Source organism: Myotis nattereri (assembly GCF_964212035.1).
Source record: "Myotis nattereri genome assembly, chromosome: 9".
NCBI classification, from domain to species: Eukaryota; Metazoa; Chordata; class Mammalia; order Chiroptera; family Vespertilionidae; genus Myotis; species Myotis nattereri.
The window spans coordinates 60,422,871-60,441,133 of NC_138084.1; the positions used below are offsets into that span (position 1 = coordinate 60,422,871).

The 18,263-nt window shown below is 42.2% G+C and overlaps 1 protein-coding gene across 1 annotated transcript in view; it reads left to right on the forward strand.

Annotated features, from left to right (window-relative positions):
- HEPHL1 (hephaestin like 1) overlaps positions 1–18,263 on the forward strand; it is a gene marked incomplete at both ends in the record, with an annotated part of 58,482 nt that overhangs the window by 23,752 nt on the left and 16,467 nt on the right. The window contains 7 exons of the mRNA XM_081099632.1: positions 1,562–1,730; positions 4,071–4,210; positions 4,356–4,487; positions 6,541–6,752; positions 9,870–10,020; positions 12,948–13,160; positions 16,943–17,156. Of these exons, the coding sequence (XP_080955758.1) occupies positions 1,562–1,730; positions 4,071–4,210; positions 4,356–4,487; positions 6,541–6,752; positions 9,870–10,020; positions 12,948–13,160; positions 16,943–17,156 (1,231 nt within the window). The remainder of the gene's footprint in view (positions 1–1,561; positions 1,731–4,070; positions 4,211–4,355; positions 4,488–6,540; positions 6,753–9,869; positions 10,021–12,947; positions 13,161–16,942; positions 17,157–18,263) is intronic.

Below are 18,263 nucleotides of genomic sequence, written 5' to 3' on the forward strand. Positions count from 1 at the left end.
TGAGGCAGGATGATAAATGCTCTTTGGGTGCCATAGTCACTTCTCTAGAGCGATCAGAGAGGCTTCCTAAGGAGTTGGCTCCTCCTCTGAGCGTGGAAATATGGGTAGGACTGAATAGATGAAGAAGGAAAGAAAGACTTTCCAGGTAGAGGAATCAGCATGAACTGGGAAAAACGTGTTCTCTATGAGCAACTGTAATTAGAATAGCACATTTTTAGCACTGTCAAGGAATTTGTAGGTAATCTGGATCAATCCCCCATCCTATCTTCAATTTCCTTTGGAGCATCTCTTTTTAAGTAATTGTAGCAGCCCATTTCATTTCTGGGCTGCTCTGTTAGAACATCCTTCCTTATATGCAAAATCCGATGAAAGGTGTGCAGTAAACATTTGTTGGCTTAAATGCCTGCTGAATGTCTTGGTCTTGGTTCTTTGGGGCCACATAGAATAGGTCTTTACTTAGCTGGACCCATTCTTGAGGAGTGATGAGAGAGAAGCCTAGAGAGGCAGTTTGGCCCCAGTGGGAGCAGTTTTGAATGGCAGGGGTAAGGAGGCGGGACTGTGTCTGGAAGGCAATAGAGAGTCCTTCTAGATCCGTAGGCACACTAGTGACATAATCAGTCATTTGGGAAGAAAACTATGATACCTGCGTGCAGAACAGTTTCAATGATGGGGATTCTGGCCACTAGATGCTAGTTAAGAAGCGTTGGCAACATTAGGGTTACACATATAAAAGGCCTGGCCTCACATGGTGAAAACAAGGCTAGAAAAAGAGATAGACACAGTAGAAATAATGTGTGGTTAATTTGGATACTGACTAACCACACACAGTCACTGACAGTACAGGGATGCAACCTTCGGAGCTGCTTTGATAACACATTCTTGTTCCCATCAACTTTAAGCAGCTAATCTGAGCACTAGGTCAGCTGGGTTATTCCAATTAAATTAAATTCTACAAATGTTGGGTTGATCAGTTAATAGATATCAGATACTGTTCAGGGAAGACAAGGATGAACAAGATAAGTTTCTGATTCTGCTCCCCTCTCCCCCATATAGTGATTTTTATACCTTACAATGTGATCACTCCACTAATTCTAGTATTTGGTCTGTCATTGTGCAAATTTATTGACTGTATTATTCTCCTTAATCTTTTCATCCATCCCCCAACCCTCTCCCCTCTGGTAACCATCCCTTGGTCTCGGTTTCTATGAGTCTGTTTTTGTTTTGCTTGTTTGTTTTATTTTGTTTTTTTAGATTCCACATGTAAGCGAAACTATATGGTATTTTCTTTCTCTGTCTGTCATCTCATTTAGCATAATATCCTTTAGGTCCATGGAAATACCAAGAAAATACCATATGGTTTCATTTATAACGGAATATCACACAGCGATAAAAAAGAACAATGTCTTGTATTTATCCTTTATTTTTAACTTTGTTTATGGTCCTGTTTTCTGTACAAAAGTTTTAAATGTTCGTTCATGAAGTCAAATTGATTAGTTTTTTCCTGTATGATTTCTTCTGTGAGCAGTTATACCTTGGCTGACCATTTTCCTCTGTTCTGCAGCTGGTATGCTGGGGCAATACAATGTTGGTAACTGCAAAAACAGTATTTCTCATCCCAAGATGAAGGGTGGACAAAGGCGCTACTTTATAGCAGCTGAAAAAATTCTTTGGGATTATGGTCCTCAAGGTTATAACAAATTCAGTGGTCTTCCCCTAAATGCCTCTGGCAGGTAAGCTTTTCTGATGGTGTTTCTGAGCCTCTCATTAAAGCAGTTTCTGTTGGCCTTTTTCCTGAGATCTCATTCATATTCCCAGCACTGCTCTTATGAGCACATCTTATGAGATGACATAAGGATAACACTTAAGGAGATCTGAGCCCTGGATATACTGCTGAGAATTGGCAGACTATTTATTGCTTCACAATTTTCTGGCTAAATCAAAGCACCAGATTCATCCATTCAGTCATCAGGCATTTCTTGAGCACCTACTATGTGCAAATTGCAGTGCTAAGTGCCATGAGCAATACTAAGCTGACAGAGAACTGAACAAAACCTCTTTGTACATATGGAGCAGCCCGTTTTGAAACGGGAATAAGACAGGACTCTTTCAATGGAGATGAACTGGCAAGGAAGGTTACCTTTTTGGTTCGAGGACAGCCTGGTGTAAGCCTCCCTGTACAGTAAAATGCCATTTTCCTCTCAAATCTAGCACTAATGTCACCTCTTTAGTGAGGCCTTCCCTGACTCCTGAGTCATAATTGATAATTTTCTCACTTGGCTCCCATAGAACATAGTATTTTCAAAATGGAATCTAATGGTTTATTAAGTGGTTGTGGATTCCTGTTACTTCTTATTGTAGAATCACATGCAATGATATTTGTGAAAGCATTTAAAAATGTACATTGCAATACCAAAAAGTACTGCTATTACCCTATAATCCTTTTTATGTTTGGGGAAATTTTTTTTTTTAAATTCTCTTTGTGATCAATAAGATACCCTTTGTTTTTTCACTGTAGATTTCGTTCATTCATTCATTCATTCATTCTTCCACCAAACTGCTGCTACACTTAATCCTTGTTTAAAGAATGTGTGTGAACCATATATGAAAACTGTGATATCAACATTCTCAACTGACCAGTATTTCTCCATAAACAGAATAATGAGAATTAGTGTTGAAAATTATGTCTTAGAAGCCTTACAGACTATGAAGCACCTTTTAAAATCTGAAGTTAGATTAAGCTGCATTCAGTCGATATTTAATGTAATATACGAAAGCACAACATACACTGAGTGACATGAGGAATGCAAAAAGATCTCAGACAATGTTCCCACCTTAAGGAGGAGGAAGAGTCTGTATGCACAGATGAGGTAACCACCAGTTACAAACAGGAGTGAGTTGTTCAGTCAATTCTCTGGGCATTCAGAGAGAACTAAGAGACAGGAACCCTACACAGAGGAAGCGGGACCTAAGCAGGGCCATGAAGAAGGATAGAATTTGTTACACAACAGTGAAATTTTAGCTGTAGGGGTTCGTGCAGCACCTTTCATGCAGGAGAGAGTGATTAGATCAGAATGACTGCAGAGGGGGATATGCATAGGTGAGTAGGCATTTACAAAGAGAGAATTGGGGCAAAATAACCTGGATATCAATTGCAGAGGTCCTTGAACCCTCATATGATTGGCAATTGAAAGCAAATGACAATTTTGAAACTGGTATTTGACAATGCAAATGGCCATTTTGGAGATCAGTGTTGCAGCAGTGTGTATGCTGAGAAAAAACTGAGTGAGCCCGTGTGAAATAGAGGATGGAGAGTTAGAGGTTCATGTAATGGTCCAAACACAAGGTGATGAGGGCATGAACTGGGTCATGGCAGTAGGAAGAAAGGAAAGAAAAAGGTGCAAAAAAAAAAGGTGCTGAAAAGAAAGGGTGCACTAAAAGGTTACAAATAAACAAAATAAGGGGGGTAGTAAACAGCCTGTGTAACTGCAAGAGTGATGGTACCATTGACAGAAATAAGATAATATAGAGTTAGTACTAGTCAGAATGTATAGTATTATATTTCACAACTTTGAAGCAGTATTTCATGTATGTAGCTTAAAAATAATTCTCTATTAATTAGAAGACTTGATTAACTAGACACTCCATTCCTTAATCAGGCCAGATACCAAAGAGCTTACGATATGCAGAGATATTCATATTGACATCAGCAAGAGAGAGAGGGTTGCTTATTCTGCAAAGAAACCAGTTAGCTCTTTGTTACTTTGTAGGACACCATTCTGGGACTCCAGTACCGGTAAGTAAGGAGTTACCTGTGCCTTCTTCTTCGGTTGCTGGACCTTTGGGCAAGAAAGTGCAGTGGCTAAGAGAGAAATGAGCTTGCGAATCATCCAGCTTCTGGCGGCTTTTAAGGCTGGTTGACTATTCCTGGGAACTCTGTTGAAGCCTGTTTTGTTGTTTCTTGAGAGATGGGTGGGTGAATGAGCTAAAGATCATAAAACCAAGCTCCATAATGAAGGCAGTTGGTGGATATCAGAGATGTGTTCTCAGTCAGGTTCCTACTCTTTCCACAGTGACTCTGAGCTCTACTTCACACAAGGGGACAACAGAATAGGAGGAAAATATTGGAAGGCTCAATATATAGAGTATGTTGATGCAACTTTCACTCGAAGAAAGAGACTCTCTGAGGCAGAAGCCCATCTTGGAATTCTTGGTAGAGTAAAACCATCCGGCCTGTTTTGAATGGGGGAGGGGAGATGTTTTAGCAGGCGTGTACATCTACTTGGAATGACTCTTCTTCTCTTGCCTATATTCACGTCTCTCTATTTTCGCCCTGTTATCTTCTTGATATTTTTCAGGCCCAGTCATCAGGGCAGAGGTGGGCGATACCCTGACAGTGACCTTTGCCAACAAAGCTGACAAAGTCTACAGTATTTTGCCCCATGGCGTGGTCTATGACAAGGCCTCTGATGCAGCCCCAAACATAGATGGTAAGTCTCAGCCTAAGCTTAGGGAGGAAACAGGATGAGTATGCAAAGGACTTAGAACTGGACAGTACAGGTTCAAATCCTGGTCCCTTCACTTACCAGCTCAGTGAGCTTGGGCAATTATTTCTACTTTCTAAACCTTATTCTTCTCACCTATCAACTCACAGGGCTTTGGGAAGCAATGCAGAGAATTCAGGACGGAGTCTGGCCCACAGTAGGTTCTTAGGAAATGTTAATTTCTTTTTTTCCCTTAGTAATGTAATAAATCTCAAAGCAAGCCACTTTCACAGTCACCCCCACTTCTTTTTTTTTTTTTTAATATATTTTATTGATTTTCTACAGAGAGGAAGGGAGAGAGATAGAGAGTTAGAAACATCGATGAGAGAGAATCATCGATCAGCTGCCTCCTGCACATCTCCCACTGGGGATATGCCCGCAACCCAGGTACATGCCCCTGACCGGAATCGAACCTGGGACCCCTCAGTCCACAGGCCGATGCTCTATCCACTGAGCCAAACAGGCTTCGGCAGCCCCCCACTTCTTTAAGATGAATAACTTTTCTGCTGCAGGTTACATGGAATTCTATGGGTGAAGGATGAGGGGGAGATGTTTTGTTTGCATGAAAATTTTACACATGGTCTTTGCTCCAAATCTGCCAACAAAATGTTTGTTTGTTTATTTATTTATTTATTTATTTATTTATTTATTTATTTTATTTTACTTTTTTGTTAATCCTCACCCGAGGATATTTTTCCATTAATTTTTAGAGAGTGGAAGGAAGGGGGAGAGATAGAGAGAGAGAGACAGATGTGAGAGAGACACATCTATTGGTTGCCTTCTGCATGCCCCCACCAGGGCCTGGGACCGAGCCTGTAACCAATGTACCTGCCCTTGACTGGAATTGAACCTGGGCCCCTTCAGTCAGCAGGCCGACGCTCTATCCACTGAGCCAAACCAGCTAGGGCCGAAATATTTATTTAAAACCGTATTATGTGCTTATCATCATCGATGGCTTCTCCCCATCACAGAGTAGGCAACACAGGCTCTCTGTATGTAAGGAAGGCTTGTGCCCAGCGGCTGCAGGAAGTGTCCTTCCCTTCATGACACTGCCCCTGGGAAACTCCGGGTCTCCTCCCAAGCCTCCTCCATCACTGCAGCTGACATCATGGCTGCCTGGGCTACCTCTTCATGTCCCAGTGTGAGGCCAGGCCTATCAGAGCTGGCTTTGTGGTGATGATGAGGAGGATAGAGGATGAAGGAATGGAGAGAGAATTCCTCCTCCCTAGGCCCATCCTCGCCCTCCCTGCTGCAGTAGCTCCTGTACCTGCACTTTCTTCCTTGGTTAAATGCTCACAATGACTTTTTGTAGGTGTCCAGAAAAAAAATGTGACAACCCAAATATCTATATTTTCTATTGTTTAACTCAGCAAACTTATAGGGCATCTTTTTGCAAAGCCCTGGATAAGATGCAGAGTGGCTCCAGATAGCAGGAGAGATTCCATATGTTCATTGCCATGTAACGTGAGAATTAAGTGCACTGTCTTTAGAATTGAACCGCCCTGGATTTGGATCCCAGATCAGCCTTGCAGCCTTGAACTTTTCTTGTAGTTACTTGGGTTATTTCCTAGTTCAACCTTCAAGGTTTTAAACTCTTTAAAGATAGGCCTTTGGCTTAACTTTTTGGGATATACTTTGCTGGGCCAAATGTAATATATTCCGCATAGAAGGCACTCAGTAATATTTTATGGCTACATTTAATTGCTAAATGGGCAACTACCACATTTTAAATACATGCTAAACCTGGTATTTGAGTAAGAATAGCATCTATGAAAATAATAAATGTAATCTAGAAGACAATCCTTTGATAGAAGCTTCTGTCTCATGAAACAGAAGACTGTGGCAGCAGCAGCTTCCCTTGGTAGATACGTAAGCAAAATCAACTGTCCTTCTGCAAAACATATCAGAGAGAGACACCCTGGGCTGGGAGACCCAATCTGACAAGTTTAATAATGTTCCTGGTTGTTGCTTCGAGTAATTGTTCCATTTATTTCCTCAGGATTTGTGAAACCAGGGGCACATGTTAAGCCGGGTGAAACCTTCACGTACAGATGGACAGTGCCTGAAAGCGTAAGCCCCACAGCTGCTGACCCTCCCTGTCTGACCTACCTTTACTTCTCAGCAGTTGAGCCAATCAAGGACACCAGCGCTGGCCTTGTAGGGCCGTTGCTAGTCTGTAAAAAAGGTGCTCTCAATGCTGATGGCACACAGGTAAGTCAACAAATGTTACCAAGTTCTTCTCAGGGTTGTATGTAAGAAAAAGAAGTAATACGGTTAGAGATCAGGTCATAATGAAGAGTCGGTTACAAAAAGCAATTTCCCCCTCTTCTTCTTGAAATTGACTTCTACACAATGGGATTTTTATTTATTTATTTTTTGGTAAATTTACATCTGACTTTCCTGAGTTACAGATGCCCATCCAGAAACCCAGGATTTCTGCTTATTGCCTGGGGTTTGGTGGGTCTCTCCCTGTGCATTGCTTTGATTCTAGACTCTTCTGAGGTCGACATGGAGTGCAAATTGGGATCCTTTCTTCTCGGACAAGGTTACTCAAACCTGGCCACCCATTGGAATCGCCTGGGAGCTTTTAAACATCTTTTTTCACGTGTTCCAGACCAATCCATCAGAATCTCCAGGTGATTCCAATGAGCAGCCAGGGCTGAGTGAGAACCACTGTTAACTCCTCACTACGAACTGGAAGTTAATCACTGGCTGAAAGGACAAGAAACATGTACATAACTTCTGGCAAGTCCCGCCTTAGAGGCTTGGATGGTTGCACTGGTTAGTGTGGCAAAACATAGCATCCCAAGCCGTGTCTGCGTGCTATTAAATACATTGATGAAAAGAGGAAAGTCCGGCCGAAACCGGTTTGGCTCAGTGGATAGAGTGTCGGCTTGCGGACTGAAAGGTCCCAGGTTCGATTCCGGTCAAGGGCATGTACCTGGGTTGCAGGCACATCCCCAGTGGGAGATGTGCAGGAGGCAGCTGATCGATGTTTCTCTCTCATCGATGTTTCTAACTCTCTATCTCTCTCCCTTCCTCTCTGTAAAAAATCAATAAAATATATTAAAAAAAAAAAGAGGAAAGTCCAGTCATTTAACCGTTTGAAATGACTTCACCAATCAGAAATAGCAAGACTATTTATTTAAATGGTATATTTTATAATGCTTGCATTGTATGGACCCACTTCTGGGCTCAAAGGAGCTGCTAGGTAGAGGACATAAAGTGTCTTGGTCCGCCTCACATTCTCATTTCCCTGTGCAAAGGACCAATCCTGAAAATGTCTATTGGAGATTCAGTGTGTCCCTGGCCCTCTGAATGACCCTCAATAATGCTGTGCAATAAGACTGAATATTTATACCGAACCCCAACAATCAGATAAGGCGAAGCAGAATGACTATCCTTATTTTAAAGCTGAAGGAGCTGAGGCTCAGAGACGTTGCATGATATCCCAGGAAACACACCTAGTAAAGTAGTGAGAGTCAGCAGAATATGGAACTTTGAGCATCCAACTTTGATCTTTTATCAATACACTACCCTGCTTTCTATTAGCTAAACACCTGAACCAAAAGCATAGTGTGCCAGAAACATTTTGTTAGGTACTTCTGATTTTGTCCCTGTTGCATCCATTCAGTGGTAACTTCGAGGTTTGCTAGAAGCCTTATATTCTCTGGGAGTTGTTACCTAAGCCAAATACCATTTATGGTCATTCCAGTTACATAAAATCATGAAAAAAAAATAATGGCATTAGAACCTAGGCCTGCCTGCTTCCATAACCCATAATCTTTAAAAATATACTGTGACCCTTTTGCTCCCCTCAAATTTTTATATTTTATTTTGAGAAATTTCAGACCTACATTGTTTATTTCTATAGCCCATTATCCTAAACTCCTGCCTGCTGAAACACCAGGCGATAAAAGCAGTTAAGTGTACAGGTACAGTACGAGCGTAAAGCAAGCAGTATCCATATCTTCCATAGGGTGTTAGGAAAGCATCACAGAGATGGGACAGCTAAGCTGGCCCTTGAGGCTGCATTAGGGTGGCAGACCATCAAAGTTAAGGGTACATACATGGAGGACAGAGACCTTCAGAACACAGCAAGTTCAGAATCGCGCAAGAAGCTAGGCTTCTCTTTGGTCAAAGTGCCAGGAGGGAAGGGCCAAGAGATGAGGCAGTACAGGCAGGCAGGGACCAGGTCACTGTGAGTTTAGGTTGTATTGTCCAGTATAAGAGGGAAAGAGACGTGACCAGATGGCATTGCTGAGGAGCTCTCTGGAGCAGGCAGCAGGATGAAGGGTGGATTAGACAGGAGCATGTTAGGGAAAGGAGACATTGAGGGACAGAAAATACAGTCCCCTCTCTGTTTCAGCTTTAAAGAAAAGCATTATCCATCCATTCGAGATGCTGTGTGGTCAGATGTGCTCAAATAGAAGGATTAGGAGTATACACAGTGGGAAGTAATCCATAGTCCCTTCAAGATCAACTCAAGTTAACATAATATAGCGAAGTCTCATGGGTTAACTCAATTCATTATTTCACTCACAAACATGTATTGGGTACCTGCTTTTTTTTTTTTTTCTTTTTGGAGCTGGGGATACAGAGAGGAACCTAGAATGTTCCTACAAGGCCAACATTGCAGTGAGAAAAGAATAAAAAATATGTTTATAAACAAAATATAATTTAAGGTTAGAGATATGTGCTATGAAGAGCAAAGCAAGGTAAAGGGAGTGAGTTTGAAGGCAGGCTAGAAGGTGAGTGACTGTTTTAAACAGGTACCAGGGAAGGGCACCCCGAGGAGGTGACATTTGTGCAGAGAACTGGATGGAGTAAGGGAGTGACCCAAGCAAAACCTGGGAGGACCTTTTAGGCAGTGAGAACAGCACATGAAAAGGCCCTGAGGTGGGAATGAGAGAGGTTCGTGTGAGCGTGGCTGCAGTAAGCAGGTGCTGAGTATGAGGGCATGAAACGAGAGAGAGAGAGAGAGAGAGAGAGAGAGAGAGAGAGAGAGAGAGAGAAAGAGAGAGAGAGAGAGAGAGACCATGATCAGGAGAGTAAGACAGTGATGACCAGCTGACAACAGCAGTACTACAGGTAGAAAGCCTTATTTCCCACCTGGGGAAGGAGAAGGATATAATGAGAAAGATGGATTTTGGGGGAGTGCAATAAATTTATCAGAATCATCCTCAGAATCCTGATTTACAAAATTACCCTGTACATCTATGGCTGATGCTGATTCTTGTTTACTTCGTGTTAACTTTGAACGTGAGACCGAGCTAAGAATGTCTCCAAGCTGTACTTTTCACATATTCATTTCTTTCTTCTCTGTAGAAAGGAATAGACAAGGAATTTTACCTACTGTTCACAGTCTTTGATGAGAATCTGAGTAGGTATCTTGATGAAAACATTCAGAAGTTTACCCTGCGTCCCTTCAGTGTTGACAAAGAGGACAAAGAGTTTGTGAAGTCCAATCGGATGCATGGTATGAAAAGTGACTTTTTCCCTGTAAAGAAAAGGCGTCGTTGCATTTGGAGTGAAAACTTTTTAACTCTCTTAGTTTTTGGTGTCTTGGGTATTGTTTTTGGAGGAGTCAATTAGTTCACAGCTTCAGCCTCACAAGGTATAGTGAGCCCTCAGTATCTCCCAGAGAGGTTGTGACCTTAAGTAACACTTCCAAAACACTTTGTCAGCCTTAGATGGAGCAACACAAAATTAGAACTTGCAAAGGTCACAGTGCCTCTTAATTGTATAAAATCACTGACAAAATGCCCTCCCTTGGGTTCGCGATAACAGCATTAAGTCTGATAACCCCAGTGATAACTGGAGGTAATCACTGTACTGCAAAGGAGCTCTGATATAATGTTGTCTGTGTGTCTGTCTAAAGGGTTAATTTGTAAAATTCTAGCCATTCCTATTCCAGATCTTCATTTAGGAGGAATTACTTAATTCACCTTCCCTGCAAGATTCCAAACTCAAATGCCTGCTAGAATGTGCAGCCAAAAAGGAAAAAAAAAAAAGTGCCTAAAACAAACACTGTAAGATAGGTAAAGGTGCTAAGCTGCTTGTCTTAGGACCCAGGATAACATCTACTTATTGCCTTTAAAACATTATAAGAAAATAACAAAGCAGCCCTTAATCTCCCTCCCCCACAAGGAAGTCCAAGGTTCGAAGTGACTCACCGCAACCAGCTCACAGACTCCTAAGGTCCCGGATGCTCCATTCCAACAGAGTTCCCTCTTGGGCCAATAGAAACATGGAATAACGCATTTTCATTATCATCTTCTACAAAAGGCTTTGTTATAACTCAATACAAAGTTTGTTTGCAATCTGCCTAGTAGCCAATAAAAAAACTAAAGCTAGAAATGAGGAAACATAGCAATTCCTTAGTGGAGAAGGTAAATTGCAAATGAAATTTATCATAAGAGAGGCCTGTGTATAGAAAACATTCAACAGCCTCATGGGCCATGTCAAATCCAGCCCCATCTTGGTTTGGCCATGTGAACATGTTTGCATATTTTGGACATGCAGACTGTGTCATTTTAAAAGCAAAGTCAAGGAAAGTCATGTATTTTAATTTAAATTTTACATTAATTATGAGTTAAATTACCTCTCAGGTCTTGCTTGTATGGAGTGGGAGGAAGAAAGGTGGCAACAATACCAAAGAGAAGGTACCTCACATGGTATACAATGCTTTGCATTGCACCTGTTCTATAGTCTATATTCAAAGATGTTTGCTGAATGAATGAACAAATGAATGAATGAATATTTCAGAAAGAGAGGCATTAAAATAGAGTTCCCGGGCAAGAGAACATTTCTACCAGCCAGCCAAGGACTAAGTTATTACAATGATATCTCTTTGATATTCAGTGGACAAGATTTAGGTAATTCATTTTCAGAGCATGATGAAAGATTCTTTTTTCAGAAAATGAGATGTTCTTTCTCAGAAGCCCAGGGCTTCTTGGAATTTCCACTAATAATCTTAGATATCTGAGGAAAATTACCAACCACCACTGGTTCTGAGACACAGAAATAAGAAGTAATTTTGTTTGAGAATGGGATTATAACAGAAGATCGTTCAGTGTATAGCAGTTGTTTCTTCTTACGATGGGCATTAGCAAAGAGTGGGGGCAGGGATGGAATCTTCATCTCTCTAATGGACATCAAGCATGAGACATAGTTATGTGCAGTTGCCCCTCAGACAGTGCTGTTCAGTCATGGCATTCATTCCCTCCCCTTGCCCCCCCGCCCCCGCCACACACACACAGAGTGAGAATGTGCGTTGTAAATTCTCTATGCACTGCTCCAGGTAGCCACTATCAATACATTGGGGTTGATGTAAAAGATAAAAAACAGTTTGCATTTCTGAAGATACAGATGGTATTCATATCTAAGTAAGAAGTACTCTAAGTTCTTTCAATTATTTTACTGAGGTAGGAAAAGTTACCATAAGGCAAACTTATTTACCCAAAGACTACCTTCTTATAAACTTAGTGTTCCTCTTCCCCACCACGCACCCCCAAAAAAATTCCTCTCCACTGAAACAACAGCCAATATAATGTCAATTAATTGCAAATCTTTCAAATGATGCAGGATCCATGAAGTCAGTAAAGGAATGTCTAATATCTTCTAGAATCAAATGAAAGCATTGACAAATAAGGATCTGACAAAATTATATGAATTAAAACTGAGAAAGAGACATTTTACAAGGGAGATGGCAGGATAGGAATCTCAAAAGAAAATGATTTTCATATCAAGAGTTTTAGAGAAGCCCTAACTGGTTTGTCTCAGTGAATAGAGCATTGGCCTATGGACTGAAGTGTCCCGGTTTCGATTCCAGTCAAGGGCATGTACTGTGGTTGCGGGCTCGGTCCCCAGTAGCGGGTGTGCAGAAGGCAGCTGATCAATGTTTCTCTCTCATCAATGTTTCTAACTCTCTATCCCTCTCTCTTCCTCTCTCTAAAAATCAATAAAATATATATATTTTAAAAAGTTTTAGAGAAGACTTTGGGGAAATTGGTAAAGTCCAAAACTAAAATTGAAAATGAAAGATATGATGTTAACCATCAAACAATCTTATCAGAGAAAAGGATACCAGAACACAACCTGATTTATTCTTTACTGATTCTCATAATTCACACATGCCCTTGTGTATATGTTGTTACATGTAACATTTTCACAGTTTTCGTATATTTTTATTATTCATTGTTCATTTCAGTTTCCATTTGAAATTGATTCACCACGACTTTTCCCCAGTACTATTATTCTCTGATAATAAGGATCTTCCGTAAAGAGTCTGAACACTTGAAACCCCACCCCCATGCCTACTGAGAAGCTTTCACTAAGATTATGTGTTTTCAGTATTTCTACAAAATTATAGTGGGCTCTGACTACATCTTTCCTTCCATTTAGCTATTAATGGATATATGTATGGCAACCAGCCGGGCCTTAACATGTGCAAAAAGGACAGAGTTTCCTGGCATATGATTGGAATGGGCACTGACACCGACATGCACGGAGTTTATTTTCAAGGCAACACCATCCACCTTCGAGGCACTCACCGTGACACCCTGGCCCTGTTTCCCCACACCTCTACGACGGCATTCATGCAGCCGGACTCTGCAGGTAAAACTTGGCAGAGCCATCTCAGGTGACCAAGTTTCTATCTTCAGGCATATACTCTTAGGGTCGTTCCTCAGAAGACATTCGTCAAAGTTGGGCACTTCAGGGTGTGTAGAAAGAGGTACAGTCTTGATTAGAATCAGAGAATTCCATTTTATTCCAAACATGTAGCATAAAGGACAAAGGAGAACCATCTAAAATAACATCCACATCCACAAAGCAGAAGTGGGAGTCCTCTAAATGACCTTGCTGCACAAATCCTAGAAGCACGCTCTTGATTCATATCCATGAACAATTTAGCCCTGAGAAAGAATACATTTTTTCTCTTTAACCACAGACATCATTTTAGTTGCTGCTCTGAAGCATCTTACCAGATACGGATAGCCCAGTGGGTGCTTCTAGGTTATGGCCATGGCCTGGTCTGTCTTCTCTAGAGATTGATAATTTCCCTTTTGATGACTTATTTGGGGGCTTTTCTGTTTTCATTCTGTTGGGTACTCTTGGTTTCCCCAGAGGATAAGCTGCACTGGGCCTGAAGTCCATGGAAGGCCCATTGAGGTGCCCGCATGGCATCTCTTCTTTTAGAGACTCCTAAGCCAATTAAATACTCAAGGCACTTTTATAAGAGATATAGAGCAATACAGGGCAGCATATGCTTGCTGTTGCATGAAAAGTAAGGATAACAAGTGCTATCCTTTCAACATGTTTCTACACTTAACATTTTCATTAGCTTTGAAAAGAAACCAATATGCTACTCAAGATGAGTACTTGCCAACTCTGCCCCCTTCATGAATGGATGTTTACTTCTTTAATTAACACTGAAATTGCAGTGTAGGTGCCTCCTGGTGCCATTGGTTAAGAAATTGAGGTTTGGGCTTCAAAACTTTTGCCCAATAATTGCCCCAGAGTAGGAGCTCCATAATCTATGCCTTGTAAACATCTAGTATTCAGCCTTTCTATATTAATATAATTATTCAATTATAAGTCACCCAAACCAAGGGATGCCTTGGGCACAATGATTTTTTTTTTTTTTTAAATACACTCCAAAACCAAAAAGAGGAGAGGAGAGAATTGCCAAATAGTTTTAATCCATTGAAACAGACATTCAAAGCTAGAGCTGGCTGGGATAATTTTAGAGACCTGGCTACTTATTACATGCCATGAGTATTACTCATGTGTTCTACAGGCTTCTAAAGAGCTTCATGACAATGTTTTCCTGTTTATGTTTGGTGCTAAGTATAAATCTGTGACTGCTTAACAGCTTGGTCATTTCACCAATTCCTGTCCCTCGTCTATCAGCCAAAAAGAGTGCCCCAAACTGGGCAAAGTAGACTATAGTCTGCAACTCAAACATTTTCTTTTTCTTTGTTTTAAAATCACTCTGTTGAGGTATGATTGATATGCAAAAAGCTGTACGCATTTGATATCTACAAATGAACTAGTTTGGAGTTAAGTACACACCTCTGAAACCATCACCACAAACAAGGCCTTAAACTCCTCCTTTCTGGGAGAAAATAATTCCTTGACTATTGAAAAACACGACTAACACAACATATGCAGAAGAAGCTCTTTCCAAGTCTGTCCTCAAAAGTGCTTTCCCTTGTGGTTTCAGAGTCTCTTCTGCCGCAACCTTTTGCAGCAGGGGTTCAGGATCTGAAGGAGGGGCTGGCGCACAAGTGAAAATACTATACAAGAAATATGAATTTAGAAGGCATGGGGGGCCAGGTGGAGCCCTCTCGCTTGGAGAGGCACACTGAAACCTGGACTTATCTGCTTTTTATTCAATTTTAGATACACATCTTGCCCTCAGTAAAGCACTGGCAAACAGGTAGCAGACATACTGTCTCTAAGGTCAATAAAGATCAGTAAAGAACAGTAAGGCGCAGTAAACATTTACTTTGGGCTATTAGGTCAGGAAATTGCTTCGAGCCACCACTATCTCAACACCAAACAATCGGTGCCTAGTGTCAGCCTACTAATGCCCAAGGTCCATGGGCCTTCCTCGTTCCTTGGTGCACTCTTATGACAGTATTAGGAAAGCGGTGGCTTCCCACACTCTTCCTCATGAAGGTACTCACCAGAGGCTTGGAGGTTCTAAGGTGGCCACTGAACCAACAATTTTTGCTCATCCCGAAGGGATAATTTGGCAGTATTTAGATATGTGTAGCATGATAAAAATTCTCTCTGAGCACCATAGATAATGAAGGCTACAGTAATTACTCACCTCTAAGAACAGATTCTACTAGAGGAAAAGAAGATTTATTGATCCAATCATTTTAATAACAGTAAATATCTTCCAACAATTTTGTTTTATATGATTTTATGGTGAGTTCAATTAAAATATATCTACCTGATGCTAATACATCTAGAAAATTCAGTTTAAAAATGACATAATCTGCAGAAACCGGTTTGGCTCAGTGGATAGAGCGTCGGCCTGCAGACTGAAAGGTCCCAGGTTCGATTCTGGTCAAGGGCATGTACCTGGGTGGTGGGCACTTCCCCAGTGGGGGATGTGCAGGAGGCAGCTGATCGATGTTTCTAACTCTCTATCTCTCTCCCTTCCTCTCTGTAAAAAATCAATAAAATATATTTAAAAAAATAAAAATAAAAAATAAAATAAAAAATAAAAATGACATAATCTCAATCAAACATGATTGTTGGCCCTAGGTGGGGAAATCTAATTGACTTTTTATTTTTTACTTTTCCTCTGGCATAATGTAGACCTATCATTGGTAATGAGAATCTCCTTGGCTCAAAGGCTTAATGAAGTAGTATGTTTGGCTTTAATAATACCTTATATGTGTATGGTGCTTTATAGTTTATGAAATCCTTTAGGGCAAATACATGGCTTCAGAAATGAGTCCTCATTTGAACTTTGTCTAGGATATTAATCTTACAGGTAATTAGTTCTGTTTCAACTGGGCTGGGCTAAGATAATCATCCCCAGCTGTGATCTTCCAAGAGTACCTATCTTCTAATAGGTGTGCACAACAGAGAAGACCCAGAGAAATTACTTTTTGGCAGCAACTTTACAAGTTTTATTTTTCCACTAGAGGCCTGGTGCATGAAAATTCATGCACTGGAGGAGGGGGTCCCTCAGCCCGGCCTGCCCCCTCTCACAGTCTGGAAGCCCTCAGGGGCGGGAGGTGACCCGGTGATCAGGGGAAGGTGACACCCCCATCACACCTCTGCTGCTGCCACTGCCGGCAGTGCAAGCCTGAGCCTCAAGTGGCCCTGGGAGGCTGGACAGCCACCATCGAGGCTTGCCTGCACCTCGGGCCCATTCTAAGTGGCTGGGCAGCTGATATCTGAGGCCTGCCTGCGCCTTGGACCAGCTGTAGGTGGCTGTGGGGCTAAGGCCGGGTCTGGCTGCACCATGCATCTACTTCACCCTCCCTTCCCCCCTCCCCCCAGCAGGGCTGAAAGGACTGGAGGTTCCAGCAGGGCTGAGGGGACTGGGTGCCTCCATCTTGGGGCTATGGGCGCTGCCATCTTTGTGATGGTGTGACAGTCAATTTGCACATTCCCTCTTTATTAGATAGGATTGCAAGTGAATTTCAGATGCTATTTTCCTCCCATAAGTAAATATATTCCAAGTAATGTTTTCCCCCTTGGGGGTACGATTTTGAAATACTACATAAAGGTGATGTTTTTTAAAAAAATGTACCTTCCCAGTTATTTATTTTGGGATAAAATATGTAAGTTTGCTAGCAAACCCACACCAAGAACAACAACAAAAACCACCATCGACCACCATACCAAACGCCGAGCCGTTTCTCTTCCAGGTATTTTCAGGGTGTTTTGTTCCACCATGCACCACTTCACGAGAGGCATGAATCAGATATACGAGGTCAACAGCTGCGGCAACAAGGACCCTTCAGAGCAGCCCTACGGGATGATAAGAACCTTTTACATCGCCGCTGAAGAGGTAGAATGGGATTATGCCCCTAACAAAAACTGGGAGTTCGAAAAGCAGCACTTGGACGCAGGAGGGGAAAGGTACCACGGGCGAAGCCGCCAGGTCTCTTGGGTGGGATTGCACATGCGCCGTAGACAGTTTTCAAATGTGGAAACCTAAGAATGCCCCAGTTTTGCCTACACAGTTCTGGCAGAGACTTTTACTGTGAGCACAAAAGGGGAAGGAAGCTGCCCGTCTCCATCCCAAGAAGTGGACCTGAGGTCATTTTGAGGGCCCTTGTGGGCGGGCTCAGTACACCTCCACCAGCAGTGGCTGGTCCACATGTGGCTGTGACGAATGAAAGTGACTCTGAGTGAGCGTCTAGAACAGCGGTTCTCAACCTGTGGGTCCCGACCCCTTTGGGGGTCGAACGACCCTTTCACAGGGGTCGCCTAAGACCATCGGAAAACACATATATTTTTTATGATTGATCACTATGCTTTAATTATGTTCAGTTTGTAACAATGAAATTAGGGGTCACCACAACATGAGGAACTGTTTTAAAGGGTTGCAGCATTAGGAAGGTTGAGAATCACTAATCTAGAGCGAAAGGGTTTAGGGGAGGAGGCAGATCCCAGTGATCGTGGGACTGAGAAGACAGAAGGTGGAGCAGGCGGCAGAGAGGGTGTAGACCCTGGTGAGAGGATGGACTGTGGTAGATTGAGGACCACGAGGAAGGGGGCCAGATGGTGGGCCACTGACCAAGTGCTGATCTGGGTGGGAGACAACCCAGCAGCAGGCAGAAATGCCATTTGAGATAGGAGGAGCAGGTCTCCTCTACAGGGCCCTGTACCCAGGAAGTCAGCAAGACTGATCTTCGCATGAAAGCGCTGTCAGCCATGCTAAGCAGCAAATAATCAGCGAGGCTCAAGTCCCTGCTGGCTAGTGAGCCCTGGTCTTCCTAAGCCCCCAGGATGCACTGCGGTAGAGTCAGACAAGCAGGGGTGGGCAAACTTTTTGACTGGAGGGCCACAATGGGTTCTTAAACTGGACCGGAGGGCCGGAACAAAAGCATGGATGGAGTGTTTGTGTGAACTAATATAAATTCAAAGTAAACATCATAACATAAAAGGGTCCAGTCTTTTTTTTTTTTAGTTTTATTCATTTCAAACGGGCCGGATCTGGCCCGCGGGCCGTAGTTTGCCCAT